This window comes from Theropithecus gelada, chromosome 4 (genome assembly GCF_003255815.1).
Source record: "Theropithecus gelada isolate Dixy chromosome 4, Tgel_1.0, whole genome shotgun sequence".
NCBI lineage: Eukaryota > Metazoa > Chordata > Mammalia > Primates > Cercopithecidae > Theropithecus > Theropithecus gelada.
Window position 1 is genome coordinate 166,965,001 of NC_037671.1, and position 18,725 is coordinate 166,983,725.

Sequence of the window (18,725 nt, forward strand, 5' to 3'; positions counted from 1 at the left end):
AAAAAAAGGTGATCTACAGGTTATTCATTCACTAAAATACATACCAGATAGCTGAGAACAAAAGTTCAATCTTCTTTACGCTTCATGTGTTTAGTGTTTTAAGTTGGGGCGAAATCTGATTATTTTATCCAGTATGTCAACACAGAAAAATTTAATTTACAATTTAAACACATTATTTCTCTCTCATGCAATTACTGAAATTAAAGCTTCTAAAATCAAAAAGGCTGCTAATGGACACTATTATATGGAATATTAACATGGAATATTAATTGGAAGTGGTAATTCCTGAATGACACCAAAGGCGATTCTTGCCTTTACACTTTCTCCCAGTCAACATACATTATTTTCTTGTTTTTCCTTTTCTATCCTTCCTTTTGCCACAAACGAAAAACCAAACAAAAAAGCGAAACAAAACAAAAACCCTTCCTCCTACCAGCAGAGAGCGCTACCGCCATGCGCGGCATAGGCGCCAAAACGCTCAGTGTTTTGTGGGCTCTAACCGTCGAGAGCCGAGCACACTGAGGTTGTCCCAGCTGGGGATCCGTAGTTGTCTTGACGGCGCTGAGCAACGGAAGAGTGGGCAGGATTTGCTCTGAACGCTCGTGCGCGCTACCGCCCAGGCGGAAGCGGAAGTGTCGGTGGCGCGCGAGTAGGAAGTGGTGAGTTCTGAGTAGAGATGGCCGCGCTTGCATCGCTGCCCCCGCTGCCCGCACAGTTTAAGAGCATACAGCATCATCTGAGGACGGCTCAGGAGCATGACAAGCGGGACCCTGTGGTGGCTTATTACTGTGAGTCTTTTCGAGTGACCGCGCCCCTCTTTTCCCAGTTGCATTTTAGGGCCCACACACCTCTCCGAGGTTCTTGGGGCATGCCCCGCCCCCCTGGCTTTAAACCTGAGCTTTGACCTCGAACCTACCCAGGGAACTCCCTGGGTCCCCACCCACTGGCAGTAGGAATCCCAAAGCATCAGGGCGTCCACTGCTTCACCTATCTTGTGCTTAAATACTCCAGTACTGACTACACGGGCTCTTGAACTGTGGAATACGATCTTCCAAGGTTTTATCTCTGTGTGTAACACACAAGAGCCTCCTGTCTCAAATAGGAATCCTGAAAATAAATCGAGTTAGGTTTAAAACGAAGGTGAGTGTCCGAAAGAAGTAGTGATGTGGATAAAAGGACAATAGACTAGTTGAAAACATAGTAATAAGTGAAAGTTACTTATGACAGCATGCAAGCCCATTCAAAAACTCAGATGGTTAAATGGGGAGTATCTGCTACTAAATAAGCAGTTGAATTTGACCATTCCCCTTTCCCCACCCAACTGCTCTCTCCTACCGTACAGAATTTTTAGTTTTGACTTCTTTGAATAATACTTGCTATTGAGACCTTTGAAAGCAGTATTTTCACTTTGAGTGTTATACATTTAATTTACAGTTTGGTTAAAAAAATACATAGGTTAACTCTGCTCAGACTTGCAGTGAGTAAAAGGAATAGTTCCAGTAATTCTGTGTTAACTTTATTTTGTATTCTGTACTCTTTACTGCAAAATAAAACAAGTAACTGAACAACTATAATTCAGAAAATGATTTTTAGAGTTGAGAAGTTGGATATAATGCGTCCTTTGTTGTGTATATTGTAAGTTAGCTAAAATCTGGTCACTGTTATCTGTGCCATACTCCAAATGTACCCTCTTTCTCAAATGTGCAAGGCCCTTTCAGACCTCCCATGTTCCACTCTTGGAATGTGCACCTTTTTCTTGCACTTCGCAAACTCATGATTCAAGATTTAACCCAAATGTCATCTCTTCTGTGGGCAACAAATTGATTATTCTCTGTGCGTTACTTCATTTTGTTCAAATCTTACAGCGTCATTTCCTTTATACTTGTTCTTCAGTTTCCTCAAGCAGGGTCCATATTCATTCAGTATGTGTTAATTGAGCTACCTTTGTGTCAAGCATTAGTAGGCGCTGTGACTGCAGTTGCTGCATTTTTGGAGCTTACATACAATGGGGGTAGAGAGTTTCAACAATATAAAGTCTATCATACGTAGAGTATTAAGAGCTTATGAAGACAAATAGAGCAAGGAAAAGGAATAAGAGTATCAGGAGTAGTGGTGGCAGGGAGTGCAGATGGGATTTCAGTTTCATAGTGGTCAGGGAACACTTCACTGAGTTGACATTTGGGGAAAGAAAAGAGTGAAAGGCATGCCTTGCACCATCTGGGGAAGAGTATTCTCCGTAGAGGATATAGAAGTCCCGAGGTAGAGGCTTGCTGGAAGGAGGAGCAAGTAGACCATTGTGACTGGAGTGGATGGGGCTTAGGAATGATGGGATAAGGACAAAGTATCTCTCATCCCTAAAGGAAATTCCTGTTCCTGATCCCTGTATTATGTATCTTTGTGACAAACCAGGGACACTTTATTCATTGTCGTCCTTTCCCTCTAGATGTTTCTAAACCTAATCCAGTTTCCTTTATTTAAAAATAAAACAGAAACTCTCACCATGACATTCCCTAAAGTTGCAGCTCTGCCTTTCCAGCCTCATAGGTAAGCTTGAAATAGTTGTCTGTAAGTTAGCTTTACGCCTTTATCTTGTAGAGCCTTTCAGCCTGTGCAGTCTGGTGTTCATGCCCAGTATTTCACTGAAACTGCTCTCATCAGGCTTACGAAGAAATATTTTTATTGCTCAGGTGACACTTAACAATTTTAGTTATGAAGCATGTGCATATGAAAGCGTATATAATGTGCAGTTTAAGGAATAATAAAATGAACACTAATATGCCCACCACATTTGATTTATTGAACTTTTTAATTTTTGACAATCTGGTGAGTGTGAAATGGTAGTGTCTCATTGGAGCGAAATTTGCAATTCTCTGAGTCTTAATGAGGTTTAGCATCTTTTCATATGTTAATTAACCATTTGTGATTCGCTTTTGAAATGCTTGTTTATTGCTTTTGCCCATTTATCTGTCACAGTCTTGTCTTAATAATGTTAGATGTTAATCCTTTGTTATATGTGTTGTAAATATCTTCTCCCATTTCAGTTTCATTTTTCACTCTATGAAGACCTTTGATGTTCCAAAGTTCTTAATTTAAATATGTTATCAATGTATGAATTTCTTAGGACTTAACCTTCTGATTTTATAAGCTTTCATTTATTTTTGTGTATTTGTTTGGGACTTTGGCATTCTAAATCTGTAGATGGGTGTTTGTAATCAATTTTGGAAAATTTTCTCTACTATTATTTGTTCAAATGTTGCTTCTATTTCTATTCTTGTGAAAGTTTGATTAGACATGTTTTGTACTTCTCCCATTTAACTTCCTTGTCTTTTGAGTCTGTCATTTTTTTTTTATCTCTGTTTTTCTGTGCTGCATTCTGTGTAATTTCTTGAGGTCTATCTTCACCTCTCTGTATATTATTGTTTAACCTTTTTAATTTTTTGAGTGCTCTCTTTTTGTTTTCATATTGACCTGGCCATTTCTGATAGTTTCTTGTTACTGATGTTTTAAACACTCTATTTCTTTGAACACTTTAAATATATCGATTTATATTTGCTGTTTGATAACATCTGTAGCTGCTGTATTTGTGGGTCTGATTCTGCTTTTCAACAGAACACTGCTCATGGTGACTTCTTTCCTTACAATTGTGGGCTATTCGGGCTAGACCAGCACTCTTCAAACTGGAGTAGGCAAATAATTCCAAAGGAATCAATTTTCCAATTCTTGACTTCCGTGTTTTCCTTCCAAAAACTGATCTTGACAAAGCTCCTGTGATCAGAGTAGCAAAGTAGTATATAATATGCTGCTTATCTTTTCCTACATCCTGTTCACAATTGTGTTTCTCCCACTTTAATGGAGAACGGCATACTCTCAGGCATCCTGAGTGTTTTTTATGTTGTATTGCCTTGAAAGAGAAGGTGGAAAATCCTCCAAGGTGTCCAGACAAAAGAGACAATTCAAATTACCAATGTCAGTGAAGCCTCAATTAAGGCATTGGATAGACCTTCCTATCTTTCCTGGTCTTACATTGAAGAAAACCAGCCAGAGCAAAGAATAAATGCTTCATTCGAGAGTTCAACACCAGCCTGACCAACATGGAGAAACCCCGCCTCTACTAAAAATACAAAATTAGCCGGGTGTGGTGGCGCGTGCCTGTAATCCTACCTACTTGGGAGGCTGAGGCAGGAGAATCACTTGAACCCAGGAGGCAGAGGTCGCAGTGAGCCGAAATCATGCCATTGCACTCCAGCCTGGGCAACAAGAGCGAAACTCTATCTCAAAAAAAAAAAAAAAAAAAAAAAAAACCAATGCTAAGCATGAAAGGTTCCAAAAGACCATTCTAATTTGGGGGAAAGGGGGTGGAACTTTGTATAAGGGGGATGCTGGGAGTCACCTGGAGTTGTATATGGGGGATACAGGGAGTCACCTGGAGTTGTATATGGGAGATGCAGGGAGTCACCTGGAGTTTGTCTCTTTTCAGGAGCAGTTGGTCAGTGGCTCTCAGAAGAGGGAGGAGTTATTCTGGGATATTAGCAGCCATTGTTAGGTCATTTTGGATTTTATCAGGAGGGTGAGGAGGAACAGTTTGGGGCCAAGGTCATGTGCAAGAAGATGTAAGGAAGATTAGCTGTAGGGACAGGGACATGGAGGGACCACAGTGGGAAATCTCAGACTTTCAGAGTCTCTTACATTTATACATATATCTGTTAAGGGTAATGCCTCATTTTAAAAACTGTCCTGTGTTGCAGTATTCTGAATTCTCAAAATGATAAAAATTTTCATGAGTTGACCTTACCGCCTCATTCTGCATGCCTTTTAAAGAATACCATTCTTGAGTTGAGAGCAAAACCAAGAACAAAGAAGAAATACTGAAGGTGAGAGTACCTTTTTTCATCCAAGCAAGCTCCTGCAAGGCTCTGCAGCTTATTGCTGTTTTAGAATTAGAATTCAGAAATAAAATGGGGACATGAATTGACATTCCAACTGGAATATTAAGTTGTATTTCTCTGAAAAAGTAACTCTTAGTTGGCTGATTGGTTTGGCGTTAGCAACTGACAGTGCCTTTTAAACAGTATGGTAGACATTCTCTTTAAATTAAATGAGCTAAAATCTTCAGCTCTGAGTTTTTTTGTTTTGTTTTATTCTTCTGGAAATACATTTAAAACAGCTTGGCCGGGCGCGGTGGCTCACGCCTGTAATCCCAGCACTTTGGGAGACTGAGGTAGGTGGTTCACCCAAGGTCAGGAGTTCAAGACCAGCCTGGCCAACATGGTAAAACCCCGTTTCTACTAAAAATACAAAAATTAGCTGGGCGTGGTGCAGGTGCCTGTAATCCCAGCTACTACGGAGGCTGAGGTGAGAGAATCGCTTGAACCCGGAGGTGGAGGTTGCAGTGAGCTGAGATTGTGCCATTGCACTCCAGCCTGGGGAACAAGAGCAAGGTTTCGTCTCAAAATAAATAAATAAATAAATAAAATAAAAAGAAGTAGGAGAAGGAGAAAGAAGAAGAAAGAAGAAGAAAATAAAGTCGCTGATAAGATTAAACCTTATTTGTTACAATTTTTTTTTTTTTTTTTTTTTTTTTTTTTTTTTGCTGAGGGACGTTGGAACAAGTATTTCAAGTTTTCCCAATCTTTTCTGCATCCTACAATAAATAAGAAGGCTCTGATTGAAAGAAGATGATGAAACTTTGTAATATATTTTTGCATACATCACAGGAATTGAGAAAATGAGTAATGGTGGGGTAAAAAATCCTTTTTAATTTTTAAACAAATTTTAAAGTGGGCCTAATTTGTCAGCTTATAAATTATTTAAAATATTCGATGATAGATGATTATATGGTTTTTAGCCTATAACCCAGAAATAATTTAAAGAATTTGGTGATTTTGCTTTGTAACGTCAGAAAAACTGGGATTTTGGGGGGATTATTTTTTGTGAATTTAATTTATAAAAATAAAAATAACAGTAGAACCCCAATAGTCTCTTCTTCATTATGGGAGTAAATAATATTAATACATAAATATTTGATTTAATTCATTGTAAGCTGTATTGCCAATACAATTTTATTTTTTATATTTAATGATTATTGAAATGTGTGTTATTTTTGTTGTTTTGATCAATTATGTATTATAACAATTGCAGACTCAATTTTGGAAGAAGATTTTAACACTTAGCACCTTATTTCACAGGAAATTTTGTAAAAATTTAAATTTCAATTTTCAATCTTTTGTTGCAGAGAAATGTTATGTTAAGTAAAAATTTGAGCATACAAATCTATTCCTTTAAAGTGAAATTCTGTAGGCTAAGTAAATGGAAATATGGGTTAAAAGAAGAAAATAGTGTAAAATTTCTAACTCTTAAAAAAGAACTTTTTTGTATTTTTAAACATGATAAATATCAAGTTGCTATGATATTTTAGTTTGAAAGATATAACTATTGTCAATATTGGATGAAGTATAGAAATCACATTTTTTGTACCTGTGAAACCTTCTTGTGAAAAGATGTAGACATCAACATAAAAACGTGTTAAGGGATACATTTCTATACTCTTAGAGCATATAATCATTTTATAAATCCTAGAGCAAGGGAACTTTTTTTTTTTTTTGGTGAGAAAAAAATTCAAGATTATTTTGCTGAACTACTTGCTGATTCATAAAAGCTCCATGGGCTATGTGCTACCCTCTGCCAGGAATCCTTCTGCATTCCTATTAATTTGGCTAACTTTCTGACTCAGTACAAATTTTACCTCCTACAGATTATTTTTCATGACCTCTTAAAGATGATCTAGGAATTGTTCCTGTGTGCCCCTCATCACATGTGTTATAATATAAACATCTGTTTATCTTTCAATCTTGATTCTCCTGGAGGACAGGGATTATCTTTTTCTTTTCTTACCACCTGACACATAAATGGAATTTATAAATTCTTAATGAATGCCTCCTCTCTAAATATTACTAATAGTCCACTAAAATGTAAACTCTATGAGAACAAGAGTATGTCTTACGATGATCATTGAATTTCCAACTCCTAATATAGCATCTAAGACATGATAGAGAACCTGTAAAACATACCTATTGATTGAGTAAATGAACTATACAGTAATTCACAGCTTTTTTTTGTTGTTGTTAATGTTCTACTACAGATCAATGACAAAACATAATGGAAACAATCCCAGTACTCTGTCTTAACTCATTACCTTACTATGTTTATAATAAATTTTTGATTGAGTCATAGGTCATTATCATATGATTTACACCTTGTGCCCTCTCCTAGTATTTATATCATTTCCAAAAATGATTCACTTCTGGCCTTAATGGGAATTTTCTAGTGTTTTATCACTTTTTAAAATTACCTTAATATTCCTACATTTCGAAGTTGTTTGGTCTTGTTTTCTTTTTAAATCAGGAATGAATGTTGAAATAATGTATATCAAATTACTTTTGGCCATTTTTTTTTACTGTAGTTTTTGCTTTTTAATGTAGTTAATGTTTTTAACTTTTTAATGTAGTAAGTAGCAAAATAGTAAATTTTCTCATATTTGAAACATCCCTCCATTTCTGGAAAGAATCCCATTAGTTTTTGCATTTTTTTTTTAATTAAAGTTTTACCCTTGAAATAGTTTTAGGTCCACATGCAGCACATGTAGTTGTAAGAAATATTGCGGCGAGATTCTGTGTACCCTTTACCCAATGCCCCCCAATGATAATATCTTAAAAAACTAATAATATACCATAAGCAGAATATTGACTGGTACAATTCACTGGTTTATTCAGGCTTCCTCAGTTTTACATGTATTTGTGTGTGTGTATGTATTTAGTTCTAAACAGCTTTGTCAGGTGTTGATTTCTGTACCCATTACCACAGTCAAGATAGAGAATAGTTAAGAATTCCTCTTGTAGCCCTTTTATTAATACAACCTACCTTCTCCCTTTCGCTACCTCACCCCCATCCCTTGGTAGCCAGTAACTAGTTGTCCATTTCTAAAATTTTATCATTTAAAATGTGCTGTTGGCTTTTTTCATTTGGCATACACTCTGGAGATTTATCCAAGTTTATTCCTTTTTTAATGCTCAGTAGAATTTCACGGTATGTGTGTACTATAGTGTAACAGTTCAATCATTGAAGACATTTAATTTGTTTTCAATTTGTGACAATTATGAATAAAGTGAATATAATCACATATAGTTTTTGTGCGGCCCTAGTTTCCATTTCCCTGGGATAAATGCCCAAAAATGCAATTGCTAGATCATATGGTAATTGCATGTTTAGTTTCATAAGAAACCGTCAAACTGTTTTCTAGAGCAGCTGTACCATTTTACACTCTTATTGGCAACACATGCATGATAAGTGATCCAGTTTCTCTTCATTCTCACCAGCATTTTGTGTCACTATTTTTAATTTTAGTGTTAATAGGTACAGTGATACCTCATTGTGGTTTTAATTTTTCTTTCCCTGATAGCTTGATAAAGTTGAAAACTTCTTCATGTACATAATTATTTACCATATGGGTATCATCTTCAGTAAAATGTCTGCATGTCTTTGCTCATTATTGTTGAGTTTGAGAGTTCTTAATATATTGTAGTTATGTTATCATTTTGAGATTTTTGTAACAATGTTACTCTGGTTTCTTAAATATTGTTGAGAAATTATTCTTTTTCCTCAAATGTGAGTTGGGTTAAAAAGGCAGCAGATTTATCGCTTTTTTTAGATTAAAAAAAAATCATTGATTCAACACAACTTTGCACTTTTGGGGGAAGTTACATTTCTCAATTTCTTCCATTAGAAAAATATTTTCCTCTTGAGCCATTGTAGATATAGTAGAGTTTTTTAGGAAATCTTTCATTTCTACTGTATTTTGAAATTTATTAGCTGAAAGTTAAAAACTTAATCTTTCTTTTGTTCTTTCATATGTCTCATAATCAACCAATCATAAAAGTTTTAAAATTGTTTTTATTTTCTCATTTTCTCTGTTACTGTATCCATGCCTTAGACATTCTAAGCTAATGTCATAGCTTCCCAGTTTTTGCTTCAAACGTGTAATCCCTGTTGCCACTAGAATGATATGCTTCTAATGCTTAGTGAAAATAACACGGAGTAAATGATGGAGTGGACTGTGAAATTTAGAAATTGTGTGTGACACAAGCAGTACAAATTAACAAGTACTGTATCAGGAAAAAACATTTCCAGTAGATGAGTGACAAAGAGCCAATATCCCTGATATATAAAATGCTTATAAATATCCCTTAAAAATAAAAAAGATCCCCATAGATTAAAAATAGGTGCATACAACTACTGAAAGAGGGAATACTAATCATTAACATTCATCCTAGTTAGTAATAAATGTAAATTAAAATGGAATAACAATTTTTGACTGTAAAAATATGACTCAGTACAAATGAGTATGTGGTCAAATCCTTGCTGTCATGGTTGTGTGTTTGGTACAAAGTTTGGAAAGCATTTGGCAAAATGTAGAGTATCTAATTCAGTAATTCCAATTTGGGGAAACGTGTTCAGGAAATAACCATACATTTAGTAAGACCTTTATGCAGAATTTCCTGAATGATTATTTATACATTTGTGATAAGCTCAAAATAACCTAAAATATATATCATTATGTAAATGGCTAAATAAATTATGTTATATCCGCTGCATAGAAAGTAATGTAATTGTTTAAACATCACAGAGCATCTTTTATAACATGGGGGGAAGTTTACATGAAAGTGTAGGATACGGAATTATTATACATGCAGTTCCATATGTCTATCTGAAGAAATCTTTGTCTTCAGTGACCCCTCATGATTTGAGTTCTGAATCACCTTTTGTAGTTTTACAAATTAATTTCACTTTGCTACTAAAACATTAGGCACTTTGTATTGTCTCCAAGCCTTTTAACATTCTACTTTCTCTGCCTTGACACCTCTTGTCTTCCCCACTACACTCACTAGATTTTTATCCTTTGGGTACTAGCTTGAATGTCACTTTCTCTGGGAGGCCTTTTCTTAAGTCTCCTGGTTTTAAGGTGTTTCTTTTTGTTCTTTGTACTTTGGTGTAGCTTTACCATAATTGCTTTTTCATTTGCTTCTCTTTCTTCTAGACTGTAAACTGAGGAAGGCTTACATTCTGCTCCAGTCTTTATTCATTTACTCTGCCTGGTAGTGCTAGGCCACTGGAGATATTTACATATTAAAGAACGCCTGCTCAAAAAATGTTAGCCAAATTGACCTGAATTTTAAGGCAGTTGTGGTCCCTAGAGGGAAGCATGGCCATATAGTTGTCACCTAATAAGGAAGGCAAACAACTAGCATTCCTGTAGCTGATTGGCATTTTAACAGTGCTTTCTTTCAGGATGTCGGATTTGATCCTCACAATCTTTCTAGTCCTTTTGTTACTAAGTGATTGAACCAGGACCTGAATAACCGAAGTCAGATTAAAAAAAAAAAAAAAGGTTAAATGAAAAATTGTTGGTAGTAGCTAGTAATTAGAGAACCAGTTATTGAGTGAGCCACAGAGTAACTGAGGGGAAAGGGAATAGTACAATCCATGACAAAAGAAAAAGGCAAAAAAGCCAGTGAAATAATCTGGGAGATTCCCTAAGTGGAGAGTGGAAAATGAAGGAGATGCTTTCTCTTAACAGTATGTCTCTGAGCTCCATCTCTTTATTTTTCTTTAATGAAGCCAGAAAATATTTGAATCTGTACTAAAAGTGGGTACTCTTACATGAATATTTTGATTCTGCCTGGTTTAGTACTGTAGATAAAGCTAAACTTGGAAAGAACTTTCCCCTTCCTTTTTCATTTTGCAATGAGTAAATGTATAAAATTTCAAGTTTCAATTTTTAAAGCTTCCTCTAGGGGGTGACATTGTAAAGTTAATAAACGTTTAGTGAAAGTATATACACAGTCTCAAGAGTCTTCATTTGTTTATGTCATCAGAAAATTAAATATAGTACAGTTGTTCAGGAAGCTGTAAGTATAAATAAAGTTATTTCAGTTCTGAGATGTTACAGGACATTCAAGCAGAAAGTATTAGTGTAAATGCTAAATAATAATGGATTTCTTTATTGATATATGGTAAACTACATGGATATTAGCATTAATAATCACTAGCTCATGTCTGTAATCCTGGCACTGTGGGAGGCCCAGGTGGGCGGCTCACGAGGTCAGAAGTTCAAGACCAGCCTGGCCAATATGGTGAAACCCTGTCTCTACTAAAAATACAAAAATTAGCCAGGCATGGTAGCGTGTGCCTGTAGTCCCAGCTACTCGGGAGGCTGAGGCAGAAGAATCGCTTGAACCCAGGAGGCGGAGGTTGCAGCGAGCCGAGATTGTGCCACTGCACTCCAGCCTGGTGAGAGAGCGAGACTCCACCTCAAAAAAAAAAAAAAAAAAAAAAAAGAACTTGCCTTTTATTATTTTTTGTTGTGTTAATCACATAGAAATTGGATTTTAAATTCATTCAGACAAATTTAACTAAACCAATAGAGAAGCAGTTCCTTTCAGTCTTTGCTTGTTCCTGAATGATAAACTAGAGTCTATAGTCTTATTGCTTGAGTACTTACTTTTTTTTTAATTAATAAGCTTTCTCAGGGTACTTTACTGTAGCAAAGACAATAAACACACAGAATGTTGGACTACTGTTTTATCCGTTAGCCTTCCATTCCTCGTATGTTTGTTTTGTGAACATACATGCAAACATGAATTTTATTTTTTTTAAATTGTCATTTAATACTTTCCTTTTTGAGTAATGTCAACTCATTTTACATCTCTTTAGAAAAAAATGTAAAGTCAAAGGGGCTATGCAGTCAAATAACACATTCTTAACTTTCATTTCTTTTTTGGCATTCATAGAAGTTTAAGCATCTTTGATAAGGTTTGTCTTCTATGACAATTATATTTGGCTGTTCAAAGTGGAAGCTTATATACTCTTGAACAGTCAAGGAGTATATATAGTAGGTTTCAATGACCATGCTTGATATAAGTTCCAACTTTCACTGAAATCCTTCATTGGGCTGTTACATTTACATTTTTTATGTTTTTTTATGTTTATTTTTCTGTGGCTTGTCAGGTTTTTATATTTCTACTATTTGGGGTTTTGTTTTTTTTTTTAACCTCAATTTATTATTGTTTCTATTTGGTGACACTGTTAACATCTTGGAGGAACAATTCTTTGTTGTCAGGGCTGCCCAGTACATTTCAGGATATTACTGTTTTAAATGGTAGTAGTACCCCCAGACATTGCATTTTAAAATGGAAGGAAAAAAAAAAAAAGCCTCCACACTTTTTTAGCTCCCCCAAGAGCCAGTATAATTGAAAATCTAAATTCCCATCAGTATGGAAAGTTTATATTATGTAACTGTTAAAGATATGTGGAGTTACATTTATCACAAAAGATGCCATAACCCACAGCATAATGTAGAAATGAAGGGTGCAAACAAATTACGTGTTGCCATGTATGTAAAATTTGTGGTTATATATAATTTTATGTATGTGTATGAAGAGAGACATCTTGCCGGATGCAGGATACAGTGACTCTGGAGCCAGACTGCGCCTGAGTCAAATACTAACCTACCATTTATGGCCCCCCATGACCTTACGAGCTTCAGGTTTTTTATTAATATACTCAGGATAATAGTAAGATCAACTTCACAAGCATTTTTGGTAGATTAATCAATTTTTCTATTTTTATATGACTAAATGAGTACATGATCCATGGTGATTACTCATTTAATATTAGTTATTATCAAGTTATTACTCCAGTTCACTGGGATCTTGTCGATAGTATATTGCTAGGTCTTATGTTTTTATCCATTATGCAACCTCTACCTTTTAATTGCAATGTTTAAAACATTTATAATTAATGTAATAAATATGTTTGGGTTTAAGTCTTGCTATTGGTTTTCTATGTCTCATTTGTTGTTTGTTTCTTCTTTCTCCTTTTTCTGCCTTTTTGATAATTGAAGTTCTCTTAGAATTCTATCGTAGCTCCACTGTGGAGTTACTAGATATTCCTATTTTATTTTTTTAGTGGTTGCTCTAGAATGCTTACAATAGCTTGTCATAGTCTACTGTCTCATACCACTTAACATATAAGGAAAGATCTTTACTGTCTTTTCCCCCTCATGTCCTTTGCCTATAGTTGTCATACATTGTATTTATACTTATACCGTAAACCTTATGTATGTTTTTAACTATTCTCTTTTAAAGAAATTTATAAAATGTAAAAATAAAAATTTTTATATTTTGCGACATAAATATGATTTTTAGTACTCATCAAGATCCAAGTTTTAAATCTGGTATTGGTTGGGCATGGTGGCTCATGCCTGTAATCTCAAAACTTTGGTAGGCTGAGGTGGGTGGATCACATGAGCTCAGGAGTTCAAGACCAGCCTGGGCAACGTGGTGAAACCCTGTCTCTACCAAAAATACAAAAAGAAATTACCCCGATGGGTGGCCTGCGCCTGTAGTCTCAGCTACTTGGGAGGCTGAGGTGGAAGGATCATCTGCACCCAGGAGGCGGAGGTTGCAGTGAGCTGAGATTGTGCCACTGCACTCCAACCTGGGCAACAGAGCGAGACCCCATCTCAAAAATTATGTAAACTACTTTGGGTAGTTTATATTGCAGTGCTTCAGAGTTTACTACTCTTTTCTTTTTTGGTGTCTGTACTATTAGTCCTACCCACTGAATTTTTCAATTCAGGTATCATCATCATTATTATTATTATTTGAGACAAAGTCTTGCTCTGTTGCCAGGCTGTAGTGCAGTGATGTGATCTCGACTCACTGCAGCCTCCGCCTCCTGGCCTCAAGCGATTCTCCTGCTGCAGCATCCTGAGTAGCTGGGACTACAGACACGCACCACCATGCCCAGCTAATTTTTGTATTTTTAGTAGAGACGAGGTTTCACTGTGTTGGCCAGGATGGTCTCAATCTCTTGACCTCATGATCTGCCCTCCTCAGCCTCCCAAAGTATTGGGATTACAAGCATGAGCCACCACACATGGCCCAGATATTATATACATATTTTGTTTGTTTGTTTTGAGACGAGGTCTCGCTCTGTCACCCCAGGCTGGAGTGCAGTGGCACCTCTCTGCTCACTGCAAGCTCTGCCTCCCGGGTTCATGCCATTCTCCTGCCTCAGTCTCCTGAGTAGCTAGGACTACAGGCGCCTGCCTCCACGCCCGGCCCACTTTTTGTATTTGTAGTAGAGACAGGGTTTCACCATGTTAGCCAGGGTGATCTCGATCTCCTGACCTCGTGATCCACCTGCCTCGGCCTCCTAAAGTGCTGGGATTACAGGCGTGAGTCACCGCGCCCTGCTGGTATTATATTTTTTGCCTCTAGAAGTTTCATTTGGATTTCTTTGTGTATGTACCATTTCTCCTTTCTATTCATTGTTTTCTTTAAATTCTTTCTATAGTTCTCTAGTATGTTAATGTCATTATCTCCTGTTTTTATTATTTTGTCATTGTTTGATCTGCTCATACTGTTGGCTTATATTTTTTCTTCTTATGGATCACATTTTCCTATCTGTTGGCCTCTTCGGTAATTTTTTACTGGCAGTAGGACTTTGTGAATTTTACGTTCTTGAATGTCTGGAGTTTGTGGTCTTTCTTTGAAGGGATTCCATCTGGCCAACAATTAATAAATTTGGAGTTCAATTTGATTCTTTTGCGTATTGTTTTTTGTTTGTTTTTAGCTTTTTTGGGTAGGTCTAAAGTAGTCTTTGCTCTAGGGAGAGTTTTAACACCACTACCAAAGTATGCCCATCTTGAACTGTCTACTGAATACCCAGTGTAACACATAGGACTTTTCACTCTCTCTTGTTGGAACTTGAATGCGTTCTAGCCCTGTGTGTGCATTGGGAACAGTTCAGCTTATTGAACAGGTTTTGTTCATTCTTTGGCCTTGAGGAGCTTCCCCCTGCACACCACATGTTAGTATTCAGCTGTGTCTCCAGGTTACCCTTATTCAGGTTTCTGGGTTTTTTCCTGCACAGCTCCCTTCTCTTTAGAACTCTACCCCTTAATGTACAACTGCGTCAGTCTCCCTGAATTCACTCCAGTGTGTTTTTTCAGCTCAAGAGGACTGTTTTCTGCTTGGGACTCCTCTTCCTGGGCCTTAGTTTGGCATGTGCTTCCAGGCAGAATGCTGGGTTGATCATTGGTGCCACCTCATTTGTTTCCTTTCTCCAGGTATCATGGTCTTCCTCCGTCTTTGTTGTCTGAAAGCTTGTTTCATATATTTTGTCCAGATTTTTTCTGTTTACACTGGGATGATAACCATAGTTACTTCATTAAGTCCAGAAGTCGAATCCGTGTTCTCATTTTAATAATCAGATCATCACTTAGTGTTTGCTATGTGTCAGCACAGTGCCAATATCCAGAATCCCAGTGATTATCCGTTTATTCTTTGGACAATGAAAAAGCCAGATATTCTTACCCTATACTTTGATTTTCATTACATCATTTAATAGGAAGTCAGGAGTGACTTTTTCTTAAAATCACTGTTATGATAGGAGTTCCAAAAGTTATCTATTTAATGAAGGGACGAGTGAAGTAAGTATTCTTCATTAGCAGGCATTCATTCATGCTTCCTTCCTTTCTCCTTTTTTTTTCTTTTTGGTCAAATAGTGTGCCTAAATTATTTAATTTGGAAAGTAGTTGGATATATTTTGTATAAAAACTGTGTAATAATCATTGACTCAGAAAGCCCTTCACAAAGGATGATACTAACCATATAGAAGAGATCTGCAATATACTTAGGAATAGAATAAGATTCAGTTCTATTTTTTGGAATAAAGTTTGCTTTTATGTATCAATATGTATTCTGTTGAGTGCCACATTTTTTAACCTATCAAAGCCTCACTCCTCATAGTTGCTTTTATATCTTTTTGCATATGATTTTATCATGCATATTTCATAGTTTTATGTTCTTATGGATAAGCAAGGATGTGTTAGAATGTTAATGTTCAAATTCTGAGGAACTCTGGATTATACATACCTTCAGAATTAGTAAATGTTTGTTTTCTAAATGTCTCACATTAAATTAAAGTCATGTTGGAAAGTATTTAATCCTTTTGCAAATATGCTTCATTACTCATCAAATATAATATTTATTCATAAAAAGAAACACATTTCCTTGATGAAATAAATCGAATATATTTTCATATAGATGATTTTAGCTACATGTGTATTTGTTCTGTTTTTGTAGGTATTTTCCATGTTAGACATTAATTTTTCATCATATTGCTGCTGCTAGAATGAATTACTTGTCTCAGAGTTCTTTATGAAAGAGATCCTTTTTTCATCCCTGTGGCAAAAAGATGTTTTAGTGTACTTAAACTGAGTTTTCTTAAGTGAATTCAAGGAATTTTCCTTTTTATTAATAGTAGAAAATGTATCTTATGGTAAATTTTTTGTACTTAAGAATTCTTTGCAACATAAGGTATTTAGAAATATAAAAGCCAGGCCGATTTTTGTCCTAAATCTTTTAATGCTGAGAGGATCCAATTCTTCAATTAAAGGTATTACCATATAATAATGTCCTTGCAATTGCAACGACTAAATATGCACACAAACTAAGAAAGAAATGAATGTAGGCCAGGCTAATTAAACTATTATTATTACACTGTGTTTAACTATTAGTTATCTGGATTAGGTTAACTTCAAAAGGACAAGAAGTGGAAATTTTGTTTATATTTGTATGTGCTGTATTAATTATCTGCATGTTTGCTTAATGGTTACATCCTGAAATGGCTGTCACTAAAGCCAAGGACAGTCTTGGAATCAACCTTATTTCTTTACTGACTGGGTTGTTCCCTATATTTCTTCCAAAAATTGATCTATCAAGTAGCTAACTCTGCTCCATGAATGGTAGGCCTCACATAGTGTTCACTACTGTGGTTACAGAAAAAAAAAAAAGAGAAAGACCTGTGGGGAGATGACACTGTTGGTAGCATCCTTCAAATTATCATTTTTTTATATTGGTCAGTGCACATTTAGATCATGAGTAATTACCTAATGTGTATGTATGTTTGGGTAAGACAGTTGTCTTAGAGATTAAAGTGTGTTTGAAATAGTCAATTGGGATGTTGGGAAAGCAAGTATCAAGCCCATTTGAGATTGATAATTATGATATTTGTAATGAAGACAATCTGTCATCAGTCTCTGCTACTTGGATGCAGGTACAGAGAAAGAGGATAGTTGGGTTTATGTATAAGTATGCTTTTGCCAGAGGGATGTAATAAAAAAAATTTAGAGGTAGAAGGAGATAGTAAAATAAAGTTCTTAAAATGTAACATCAAAGCTAGTTGCAGAGAGAAGTTAAAAGAGAGAAGACTGATAGTAATGAAGAAGTAGTAAGAAGCCAATGAACTGGAAACCTGTAGTAATGCACATAGTTGAATGTTGGAAGAAGAGATTATGTTTAGAGAGTGGGTGCTTGATGTATTGATTTTGGCAGTAGTTTGGGATGGCAATTTAATTATAGAATGACCACTGAGTGAAAGAGAGCACATAAAATTATTGGAGGTCAAGGGTCAATAAGAATTGAGAATATGGGCTGTGTTTACATTTGAATCTGATTTACTCTCTTATTGCAGAAAATCCAAAATAACAATGGGTAAGTAAAATAAGGATTTACTCTATAATTTAAGGAAAGTCTGATGTTGGCAGTACCCTGTGCTAGTGTACCAATTCCAGTAAGTCATCAGGGACCCCAGCTGATTCCAGTTTCAAGTCTACCAGCCAGCACATGGTTACCATTTTCAAGGTTGCTTTGTAGCCTAAGATAGGTACTAGGGCTTCAGTCATCTAGTATTTATATTCTAGGTAGTAGGGAACAAAAAAGGGAGAGGGTCTGCAAGATATTTCCCTGCTGTCATTCCCCCTTTTGTGGAGACATTACAACAGTCTTTCCTAACTATTTGTGGGTACATAATATTAGTGTTGGTTACATGGCCATACTTTGCTTTGGAGAATACTGGGAAATGTACTCTTTGGGCTAGGTACATTACAACTCCTTAATAATATAGCAGCTTGCCAGTCCTAAGGAGGTATGTGATAGATTTTTTTTTTTTTTAAGTTACTAAAGAGGACTGCAAATACAGTGATTTCTTCAAGTGATACCTGCTTTTAGTTAAGAGAGAGAAGGAGAAGGAATCAGAAAATATAGAGGAGTATGCTGATGAAAAGCAGTGGTTCCATGGGATTTTGGTAGAAGGTATGGGGGTGTGGGGAAGAGGCGTGGGCTAGGTTGGGGCAAGAAAACATCGTTCATAGTTGAGACGAGTGAGGATGCCATAAAGCAGCAATTCTCGACCTTTTGAGCACCTATCCATATGAGTTAGAAAAAACATTGAACACACATCTGCAATATGTTATGTAAACTATTTATGAATTACATTTACATATTGATGTACTGAGATATGTAAAATATAAATTTTTAAGGAGTTAGATAAAATATCAATAGAAATGCTAATATTTTATTTTCCATACTCTAGCCAATTGTTTTGCTAATCCCTGGGATCATATGGGTCTCAAGGACCTAGCTAGCTTCAGTATAACTTAGGGTGGTGGCTCTCTTAGGGGAATATGAGCCACCTGGCATGGAACTGATCCCACTTTCTGCTGGAAGTATCCTCTTAAAAATAAGATAAAGGATACCTAATATTCTTTGGGAAATTTTGGCAATACAGTAAAATACAGTAAGCTTAAATTTGAGGAGGAAAGA

General features: G+C 36.0%; 2 protein-coding genes across 4 annotated transcripts in view; one reads left to right on the forward strand and one right to left on the reverse strand.

The window, feature by feature from the left end:
- The window catches only part of NMBR (neuromedin B receptor), a 74,864-nt gene extending 74,371 nt beyond the window's left edge, over positions 1-493 (reverse strand). The window contains exon 1 of the mRNA XM_025382069.1: positions 434-493. The gene's annotated coding sequence lies outside the window, so the exon portion shown is untranslated. The remainder of the gene's footprint in view (positions 1-433) is intronic.
- Positions 472-18,725, forward strand: part of VTA1 (vesicle trafficking 1) — a 79,253-nt gene continuing 60,999 nt past the window's right edge. For 2 of the 3 annotated variants that reach the window (XM_025382070.1, XM_025382071.1), the window contains exon 1: positions 472-788. In XM_025382070.1, coding sequence (XP_025237855.1) covers positions 677-788 — 112 coding nt within the window. In that variant the 5' untranslated portion in view covers positions 472-676. The remainder of the gene's footprint in view (positions 789-18,725) is intronic. The other variant, XM_025382072.1, reaches the window with a different exon arrangement.